Genomic DNA, 11,074 nt, shown 5'->3' on the forward strand with positions numbered 1-11,074 from the left:
AATTGTGGACATATCGCCTCCCTAAAAGCTTTGAAGTTTTTGTATAAAATATTTATCTAAAACAACTGCAGGAATAAAGTCCTCTCCCGACAAACAAAGACCAAACTATACAAGTCCCTCAACATTCCTGCTGTTGTGATTGTTGTATCGGCAGAATTCTGCAAAGTTGACAGTCCTTGAATGGATAAACAAATTTAGGTTCAAGTGGCAGCCGCTGCGCGGACTAGGTCTTGTTGTCCGGATGAAACAAAACTCCACTGCTTTAAAGGTTTTCGACCTCAGTACTCGCCGATGGAAGCAGAGGAAGAGGAAGACCTCCATTCCGTTGGAGGGATCAAATGGAAAAGAACCTGGCTGCATTTGGTATCTCGAATTGGCGTCAAATAAGGAAAATTAGAAACGGTTGGCGCGCTGTTATTAAATCGGCTATAACCGCGTAAGAGGGGCAACGCCAGTCAAAAAGAAGAAGAAATACATTCCTGGAATAAACTACAAAGACCTTTGACGTTCAATGTGTATAAAACGTGCTTCTATACAATCCTAAATAATATACTATATTCTCTACATAATTATTAGATTAGGTTGTCAAAAAAGTCTTGCGGTATTTTCGCTAGTTGGCGCTGAGAGCGCGTAGTTCTAGTTTTATTCGTCCCATCGGGTCATGCTATACCTTTTTGGAAAGCTCATTTCACGCGCTAACACATGGTTGATTGATTGTCGTTTCTTTTAAGTCGTTCGTGAGCTATAGTGTCGCAAACATGGAGCAAAATAAAGAGAAAATACGGCATATTTTAGAGTACTACTACGATAAAGGCAAAAATGCATCTCAAGCCGCCAATAAAATTTGTGCAGTTTATGGACCCGATAATAACGGTCGCCATTCACGGTTACATTCTCACTGGCATCATTTTTGAAGAAATATGTACTGATAAATTATTATGTCGAAACAAATTAATTTGGAAGCATCAATAAATAATTTGCGTCTTATAAACAAAATTACGTTACTTTTGGAGTACCGTTGTAAAGCATTTAAACTCGACCGAGGGGCTGAGAGTCGCCTCAAGTCCTTTCTGTGTATGGTTATATATTTTTGCATGATTTCAAGCTGAGAGGTTTGAGGTGAGAAGTATAACTAACTGCCACCCTAATTTCAAATTTCGATATGAAGTAAAGTATGAATTTTCACATACAGCGAGGAGAACACACAAAGAGCAACGGTGTCCATGCACACCCGTAGAAGCAAACACACACATTCTCTGATGCCAAGGCTGCGGCTGTGGTGCATTTTCGTTTCTACTTTCATTTTATCCTTATTGTTTTCTGCTTTCATTTGAGAAACACGCACACAGGGCGATGTTGATGTTGTTGTCACAGAAGGTACACACATACACACACACGAAAAACCACAAGCCCCGATGACAGGTGATGGACGCCAACGACAATTTGCAAAATTTCGGAAAGAAAAGTAACCCGACGCGTGGCTAAAGAGCGGCCTGTTGACAAATATACATACAAATATGTACATATGTATGCATATAAGCGTGGGAGCAATGAAATTGGGTGAAAGCGGTCCACCTAACAAGGAAGTAAACAATAACAGCGGATAGTTACTAAGGTAAGAGTGTTCAGGAGATGAGCGAGAGGAGACACACATACCTTATAATACACATAAACGCACATACACACACAGATTTATGTTACACTGTTATTCCACACTTAAATTAGAAGCCGATATTTGCAGAGTTCCCTACAAAATTTAAAGCTTGTCTACACTTCAGCTTACTAAGAAACTACTTACTTTGGCAATTCGGGTTTCAGATTCAATAATGAGAACTCCACTTGCTTTGGATCATCACAGCCAGCACAGTGTGTGAAGACTGAGGCCTTATTGTCCGCTCGTCGACCGCCAACGACCAGTGTCACCATGGGCAGCGCCTAGAGAAACGTGTAATGAAAGAGAGGAGTGAGTAAGAAGTAAAGTAAATGCAATCATGTAAAGAAAAGCTCACAAAAAACTCTGCTAATTAAGGTAGGAAAATGAATAGCTTGCTAAAGCATAGAAGAATTTGGGCAGCGACATGCCGAAAAACAAAGCAAAGATTTAATACGGTGATTAAAAAAGTTGCCTCCTTTGCTCCTTATTTCATACAATGCTTTCTAATTAGTGATTTTTTGTCGACGCTTCCACTACGCTATCTGGTAGAGTTTAGAGTATAGTATTTGTAGGTATATCACCTCACTTGCTTGCCTTTGTCTGTTGCGACCCAATTTCTCGCAGCGGTTTAATTAAGCGCTCAAAAATTCTATCAAAAACTAGTTTACATGTGTGTGTAGGTTTGGCAATTGCAACTCACCATCGGCAGCACGAAGCCGTCATTGTAGTCAATATGTTCGCCAATCAAATTAACACGTCCGGGAGCGCAGCAGGCCACTTCTGGATCGTCGCCAAAGAGATCATGATATGTCGATTTGGCCAATGCCAAAATTTCTTCGTACGTGGCTAACTTTGTGACTGCGGGCATTTTTATATTGTCTCAAGTTACACGAGCACTTGCTGTTGCTGGCTGTTACTCTGCGCGCTCGGGTCAATTGGCAAGGAATGACGCCTGCTGATTGTGGGTAATTAGTGGCACGTGGTTGAATCTTTTTCTGTATTCTTTTTTTTTTTTACTTTTGTTGAGACTTGATATTCCGGCAACTGTTTCGTTTTGAAATTGCGCTGATTCTTGTATTTACTAAAGACTGAAATGAAAATATGAAATAAATATAGAGAAATTATTGTTATATTATATTAAATCTTATTTGGTTCTTAGTGACTTTCATTTCATTTAATTAAAATGAAATTTTTTTTTTTGTTTTTTGTAATGAAAATTTTTCCATCGAATCATTCTACAAATTCTTACTACACTCGCCTATATGAATTAGTAGACTAAGAAGAGGGTAAAATTGATATTTCGGTTGAAAAATTTAGCATAAACTTGTATCTTGTTTGATCGTAAGAGGGTATGTCTAGGAACAAAGGCTTTTGGGAGAGTGTTATCTTGTAGTTTTCAAGACTTCCATATCGCATGGAAAACGAGTTGGATTGCACTCCATTTTATATAATTCAGAAGGTGCGGCTTAAATACCAGATATTTGTAAAATAATATATTTAGTACTCTATCGACAGTTTAATAAAATTTCAACGAGCATAGAAGCACTAGGCAAAGGCAAGAGAACGAAATATATGGTGTGTATAAGTTCAAGTTATGGAAAGATTTTTCTCATGCAAACGGTTTTTGTTTTTGGTAACAAAAGAACGACGATCGTGGATTTACGAGTATGAGTCCGAAAGTAAAACATAATGCAGTAGACTGCATAGTTGTTTCAATCTTCAATCTGAGTAGCAAATGTACTTCGACAATTGGTTCAGACGCATGCAGATGGGATATATCTTAAGGGGTTACATGGGTTTACAGATCTAAAAAAATCGACTATTATGTTATTAACTGCTAGAACATTACTAGAATATTGTCCACAATTTTCAAGTGGATCCGTGCAATAGTTCCGGAGATATCGTCTTGAGATTTTGTGCCCTCGAAGCTCCTTCGTCCAACTTCTAAGATAAGGTTTTAACTAAAATACGTATTTTTTCACATTAGTTGATCCTGCAAGGAGTTATCCTGACAACGCGGGCGTTTATTTCTTCCGAGGGGTCACCGGAAATGGCGTCGCAATGATTGAGTTTAATATATTTTTGTCGAAAAAAAAATTAGAATGAAAGAAAATCATTGAAAAATTGCATTTTTTGTCATCCAACCCGTTGATGGCGAACATTTTGCAAAACAATAAAGCAATTTTCGATTGTGATATTCGATATCAATAGCTTCCGGATTTTGGATTTGGATGACGATCGCTAAACACTAGTCCTTCATGGAGCTTCATATTAAAAAAATTGAGTTATGTTCATCTATACGCTCTGGATGAGTTAATCCACGTTGAAAGTTTCAAAAAAAATAGCACGAAAGTGTTAGAGATTTAATTCCATTTTTTAGTCGAAAAAAAAATTTTAAGTTACTGTTAACAACAAAAAAGACGCGCGTACGTCAAAACGTTCTTAATATGCATCAAAAATACTAAACTTAACCATAAAATTGTAAGTATCGGGTTGGAACACAAGCGGTGCCAAATTCAGAAATATAAAAGGCAGCCTACGTAAGGTGCAACAAAAATCTCGGCGAGTAAATAATTCTACGCCTAATAATAAGTGCACTTTTAGAAGCTAACTGCTTACATTAGTTTAAGAATTGATCAGAGTGAACACACGCACCTCAAAATCTGTTGAATGAGATCAGCGTCACTCTGACTAAACTTAACCGTACTTCATATACACATTTTGTATTTTTTTAATTACGATGCGAGGCAAGCTACAAAAACTCAGTTTCATATATATTCAGCTTTGCTTGATGGATGGTTTTTTTAATAAACAAATTAAATATAATACAAAAAGTAAAAAACTTGCTGAAGCAAATAAATCCTTTTTTTATGGTAGTTTTTAACTTTTTACCGCATATTAAATTGAAAACCCAGCCACAAGCAATTGGATTTAAACACATACCGGGAAACACGTTACGGGCTCCTCCCGCCAGTGAACTCAGTGAACAAAGAGTGAATAAGCAACTTAGTCCATAAGCACTTGGAGTCATAAATTCACACACACAAGCAACCGATTACATATGTGTTTGTGTGCTGGTCGTTGTTTTCGAAGCTCAAAGCGTAAGTAAGACCCTTGCGCTGCAATCTTTGCCGCTTTTTTCCACATTCGATTTCCCTTTATTTACACATGAGCGGAGATCAACGCACGCTGAGCCGGGGCCAGCCAGCCGCCCGACCAGCAGCCAAAACTTTGCACATAAAAATCTTAAAAGTGTTTCTGAAAGCGCCATAAAAATTAAAATAAAAGTAACTAAACTTACTTAGTGCAAGGCGGACGTGTCGGAGCATAAAGAAGAGTGCCGCTCAAAACAATGAAGATGAAATCGTGAAGACAAAGGAAATTTTAATTTAATTACGCTCATATGAAGGAGTTTTATGACTTTCTGCGGCGCTTCCTTTACGTGGGCAATGCCTAAGTGGTGTATGCAGTTCCACTTTTATTTTGATGATTAAATTTATGGCAAATAAATGGTGAAAGGATATGGTGAATGTGAAAGAAGAAGTTGTAACCAGTAAACAAAATTTTTATGTTTCTATTAAAAAAAATATTTTGATAAGAGAAATATTATGATTTACAATTTCTTGGATTTGTAGTATTTTAAAATAGATGTGATTTTTTTTTTTTTCAATTTTTACGTACAAAAGATTTATCATGAAAAAAATCAAATTGAAAAGTGAATTTTTTATTTATATTTCGGTTAAGTTTATTTCTGTAAGTTGGTAGTACTGTAAATAACCATTTTTTATCCAAAACTTTTTTTGTTTCAATATGAGTGGTTTATGAAAAGTGAGGTAAGTATAGTATATGTATGTAATAAATCGCGAGGTTTGGTTGCAACATCTGGTGCGGTTTAGACCAGAATTTGCACGCAAATGATTTTTTATACCATTCACATGAAATTTTTGGTTTGAAGTGTTCCAATCAGCTCAGTTAAGACAATTGTTAAGTCTAGGGTTAATTTCAATATTTATAGAACTAATTTGCTCTCCAATAACCTTTTGTGAACCTCTTTCTTCACACTCCATCTGCAGATTCTTATAGATATAGAATTTATTTACCACTTCTAACTATCTGACATTCGTCTAAAATAACTTGCATTGGAACAAATTATCCTAAATGGTATACAAAATTCTTAAGAAAATATTATTTTACTACAGATACTTAGCTTCCAAGAGATTTCATATGATTGAGAGTAGCGACTAGTAGTGTAGGTCTTCTCTGTCTATGTACTGAGACCTTTATAAAAACAGCTTAATTAATTTATTGAAACAATGATAAGATAATTCAGACGAGAAATGTATCGAAAAGACTACCTTAGTCAACAAAGGGAGAGAGATAGAGAGAGAGAGAGAGAGAGAGATTTAACTACGAGGAACAGAAACGAAAAAACTTCATTCTATTAGGTAAGTAAAGCAATACAACACAAGAGTGTTGTAATTTCACCTCCAAATGTGGCTGATATGAGACGAATGACTGCTTATCACAAACACTTAACACAATTTTTAAATTAAACTAACTTTTGAACATAATTGAGTTGATAACTATCTCACAGCGATGCTTTTCGTGCTTTAAGATTTGCGTTGCGATTTGTTTCACTTCAAAAGGTTCAACGTTAATACTCTAAAAACACATTTCATACTAAGTTCCATAAAGCACATAAATATAAAATACCTACATCCATTTAGGGGACTCATAACCCGCCGTGAAATCTTAAATTTTCACACTAGTTTAAGAAACTTGTGGTTGAATTACATATAGAAATGAGTGTACTCAATTACAATTCTCAACGTTTCCGGTTCTTTATAACCCATAAGTTTATAAGACTATATGAAACCCCTAATCATATACCTTTACAATTTGAATAGCAGGAAATGTAAGACATTTCGAAAATTGGATATTGACGAATAAAATCGTATAAGAACGACACATTTTGCATAATAATCAAAATAATCAAGTATCAGGTGAGTTTCCTGACACATAGATGGCGCTACTTGAATTATAGACTGGATGGTCGAATCATTACTTTGTGAATTCTATAATTTTGAGTGATTTTTGACGAAAATGAGTGAAAACCGAATTTCGGGTGTTGACAAAATATTGCTTTTTGATTTGCAATTGAAGCAAAAACTTGTCTTGGCAACGAGATTCCAGACACTAGCCCACAAAAATCAACAATCAAGGCCATGGTGTAATGAACACCGTGAAAACGTTACAAAAGTCGGCAAATAATTTTAGATGGCCGTAAAGTGAAAATGTTCGAGATAGCTGGCACTCTAAGGATGTAAACTGAACGTGTTTGTCATATTATTCACGAATATTTGAGTATGAGAAATCTTTTTGCAAAGTAAGTGCCGCGCGAGCTCACTTTAGCTCTAAAACAACGACGATTTGATAATTCCGAGCTATGTTTCGAGAATTTTAAGCGTAATAAACAGAGGTTTTGCGTTAATATGTGACAATGATTGAAACATGGATTTTCACTTTGGAAGTCTATTCGATAGTCATCCGACTGGACTGCACACGATGAACCCGCTACAAAGCATGGAAAACCGCAACAGTCGGCTGGCAAGGTTATGGCGTCTGTCTTTTGGGAGGCGCATATAATAATTTATGGACTCTATCTTGGAAAAGAAATAACTAACAGGGTCAGTATAACAAAAAATACTGTAACAATTGGACCTTGCAAAACCCCGACATTTTACATTTCAAAATTCTCGTTGTTTTCTAAGCACATCTCGTATCGGGAAGAAATTTTACAAATAGGGACTCCTCCCAAGTTATAAAAATAAAGTTTTACAACAGATGTCGCTGAGTACTCTGTACTACTAACACTTTATTTGTGGAATAACATTAATAGCTACGACACCAAATAACGGAGCAACACGGGCCAACAACTATTCATCGCAAGGGCATATAAGCAACAAACGCTAAGTTAAGTAAGTTAAGTTTATTACTAACAGCATTTAAATTGCGCGTTCATATCCCAGTTAAGGTTACCAAAAATACTACAGTCCAGTCATTTAAGCTTAAATTAGGTAAGAATCTCGGAATTCGAAATACCCAACTGTAAGTATGTAAATATTGTATATTAACACTTTGTATATTAACACTAAAAGTTGTCTCAAAACCTACATATGGTAGATACACCCTACCATAACTGGGTATCTCGAATTCCGAGGTGAACTTACTATAATGACTGGACTACTAGTATTTTAAAATTTTGTTGGAGTAATCGGTTTTCGGAAGACAATGCCAAAATATCAATTGGTCACTAAGAACTTGCCAAAAAAAAACCTTCTAAAGCTCTAAGCTATTTCAAAACTGGTTGGGGCCATTAACAGTTTCGCCAAATATTTAAAGATTCGACACAATAAATTTAAAAATTATAATACTAATTTTTTTAAAATTACACACAAAACGCATATCTCAATTTGTCCCAGAGTAATTAACTTTTCGTGGATTTGCGAAGATAAATACCAAACCACATTATACTTCTGGCAGCTAATTGCAACATATACTATATACTAATGACACTGTAATTGTTAGCACATCACTTATGAAAGCAAATTTAAATTTTATTATTTAAAATGTTTGGTTATCACCACTCAAGTCGATTAAATAAATATTGTATATTTCTATTTTGCCAAAGCTCACTTCTTACGCCACAAATTTGACGGAAATTTCAGCGAAAGCCACACGAAACCACAATTCCAATCGAAAAATCCGTACCTCGCTCACGCAGAGAATGGCGTCAACTGATTGAGGGACAGCACCTGCCCAGTGCCGGGTCCAAATTATTTACAAAATTCACTTGCACATTTTACTTTACTTTCATACTCACATTACGCGCACTTTTAACACGCTCCCTGCTCGATACACTTTTCAACCTTTTCGAGGAATTATCTTTATTAGAACACTTGTTGCTCGCACTTTTTATTATTTTTTTTTTCGGAAATGATATTTAATTTATTATTTACACAAACATTTCTTGCCTCAGCTGTTTATCAACGCTTGCAGCGATAAGCGACTAAATGGGCGCGAATATTCGACACAAAAGCCAAGAAAGCGAGAAAGCAGCGAGAAATGTCAATTGAATAAAAACAACGGTGGGAAAGTTGAGGTATAAAATTGTTTAAGTACTCACTGAGTGGTGCAATGAACTGATTAAACATTATTGTCGCTATACACACCACATCTCTCAGTCATCAACTAACGTCTCTTACTCATGCTCAGCCGCGGTCCCCTTATATGTATCGCTCAGTGTGCACTCACTTGTCATTGCTAATTTTGCTTTCAGACGCTTCGTTGTCTCGACTGTCTTCCTCCCATTCGTCATAACTATGCATTGCATTGATATTACCAAATTCTCTCATACATATTTAAATATATTGTATTACGTTCTCATTCATTAATGCAATGCTCACGGTACTCATTGCGAGCGTGAGCTGTCCGCTCTAAGTGCCTAAATGCGTTTGTCGGTTTTCAAATGACACGCGAATGTCATTTATTTTTTGCCAACAATTACTGATAAGAGTGTCAACAATAAAATCCTAATACCTTATACTTGACAATCACTTATAGTTAATCAGAAATACCAACAATATCAGAACTTCTGTTTGCTGCTGGTAAATACCCACATAACCCACTTAGTAAGGTATTACATAACATATATATTTAATGCATAAATCAATATGGGAGCTGACACAATATTTTTATATTAAGCCTTTATTGCCGATTGGGTATTTTTACACAGAATTTTCGGTAACAAAGTGGGAGTTTTTCTCTCTTTCTCTGGTAAAATTAACCACTAAGATATCATCTGTGGAAGAAGCATATCTGCATTTTAAGATAGGTTTATAGACATCCAGAATCTTAAAGTGTTTTAGCAGTCATTAGTAAATGTTTGAAACCTGTTGAGTGGAGATTTGTAGAACCTTTACTATATACTCGAAGATTATTAATGTGTTAGTCAAAACTGTAACCCAAGCCAATAGAACACTTTCTCTTCCGACATAAAAATATTTCGCAGTTCCCTGCTAGGTAGGTAGGCTTACCCCAGCTGTCTAGTTCTAAAACATAAGAGGATACGGGCGCACCGACACACACCCATTCTACCGATAGTGATTCTAGGGTGCCTCCCTTCCAGCTCATCAGTTCTAGAATTTCCTGCGATTCCGGTATAGCCCAGCACCCATACCTGTCTTATCACAAATACACTCGATACTATTGATAGCGAGGTTACGAACTCCTTGACCAACCCTGAATGCACTGCAAGTGAGTTCAAGACTAGTACCGCCGCTTTGCGATCTGAGTGAATGGTCACTTGTCTGAAGGAGGAGGATAGCTCCGTCGTCGGTATATGGGCAGAGAAGGAGCCGCGAGAATTCGGTCACTCCAAGATCTAAGTGATCCGGTATGTAGTCAAAGTTTGTAAGGATATCGGAGTTTTCAAATATGTAGTCTTTTAAGAACCCAGTTTCTCTGAGTCTGATAGCAGACTTTTCGCAGTCATACACCTTGCGGCGATATCTACGGTACCATGTTCAAATAGCGTTAAGTGCCATTATTGGAATGGACCTTAGTGCACCACTCATGCGGATGAGTTCCGTCCGTTGAAGGCTCTCGAGTTTATTTGCATATGCCGTCATTCTAGAGTCCTCCACTAGGTAGGCAGAAGTGCTGCGTCATTTTTATGCACTGTTAAAGGACCTTATAATCTTGCTATTCTATGCTTTTCGTGGAAACCGTTCAAGGTTTGGTGCCTGATGGATTTCAAGTCTTTTGTGCTTGGGCTATAACCGTTAAAGTTTTGGTTTTGATATTCCAAGATGAATAAATGTTCCCTATCTCTTTTCTAATAGTAGATTGAACGTGACATGGTATATGTACCTTTCAGACTCCATGCAGACTACAGTGACCCGAGTATCTCGCAATCAGTCTACCATTTTCTATCGTGCTCTTGCAAGTTTCAGAGCCACTTTCATATGTGCGTTTTTAATGACGGGTTAAAACTGTTGATATGTACACATCATGTATATACTCTATTTTTTAGTATTATCATAAAACTTCAATTATTGGTACTCGAGTACTTAATTAAACATATGCGTGTTCGACACATCTGTTCACAATTTTTTCACATATAATCACTACACCGTTTACAAGTACCGCAATTGGGTTTATCTTCTCTCAGCGCTCTCTCAGTACTTTTGTACGTAAGCAGCCGGCAGTCATCGCATAGGTGTTTAGTGATAACCCCTTATGGATTGCTTATCATCTGACTTTGTTTACCGTCATGTCTTCTCATATATTTACAGCGAACTAATGCAATATGTAATATGAGGAAAATATATACAATTGTATACTAGAGGAGAAATAGGT

The 11,074-nt window shown here is 36.5% G+C and overlaps 1 protein-coding gene across 5 annotated transcripts in view; it reads right to left on the reverse strand.

Moving 5' to 3' along the window:
• Window positions 1-8,742, reverse strand: part of LOC108967573 (galactokinase-like) — a 58,997-nt gene extending 50,255 nt beyond the window's left edge. The window contains exons 1-3 of one of the 5 annotated variants that reach the window (XM_018931092.1): window positions 8,538-8,742; window positions 2,355-2,742; window positions 1,799-1,935 (exon numbers count right to left, since the gene is read on the reverse strand). In XM_018931092.1, coding sequence (XP_018786637.1) covers window positions 1,799-1,935; window positions 2,355-2,522 — 305 coding nt within the window. In that variant the 5' untranslated portion in view covers window positions 2,523-2,742; window positions 8,538-8,742. Of the gene's footprint in view, window positions 1-1,798; window positions 1,936-2,354; window positions 2,743-8,350; window positions 8,470-8,537 lie in introns of those variants that run through there. The other 4 variants (XM_018931093.1, XM_018931091.1, XM_018931090.1 and 1 more) reach the window with 4 other exon arrangements.
• Window positions 8,743-11,074: the final 2,332 nt, after the last annotated feature.

Source organism: Bactrocera latifrons, unplaced genomic scaffold, assembly GCF_001853355.1.
Source record: "Bactrocera latifrons isolate USDA-ARS-PBARC rearing strain unplaced genomic scaffold, ASM185335v1 scaffold_19, whole genome shotgun sequence".
In the NCBI taxonomy this organism is placed as follows: Eukaryota; Metazoa; Arthropoda; class Insecta; order Diptera; family Tephritidae; genus Bactrocera; species Bactrocera latifrons.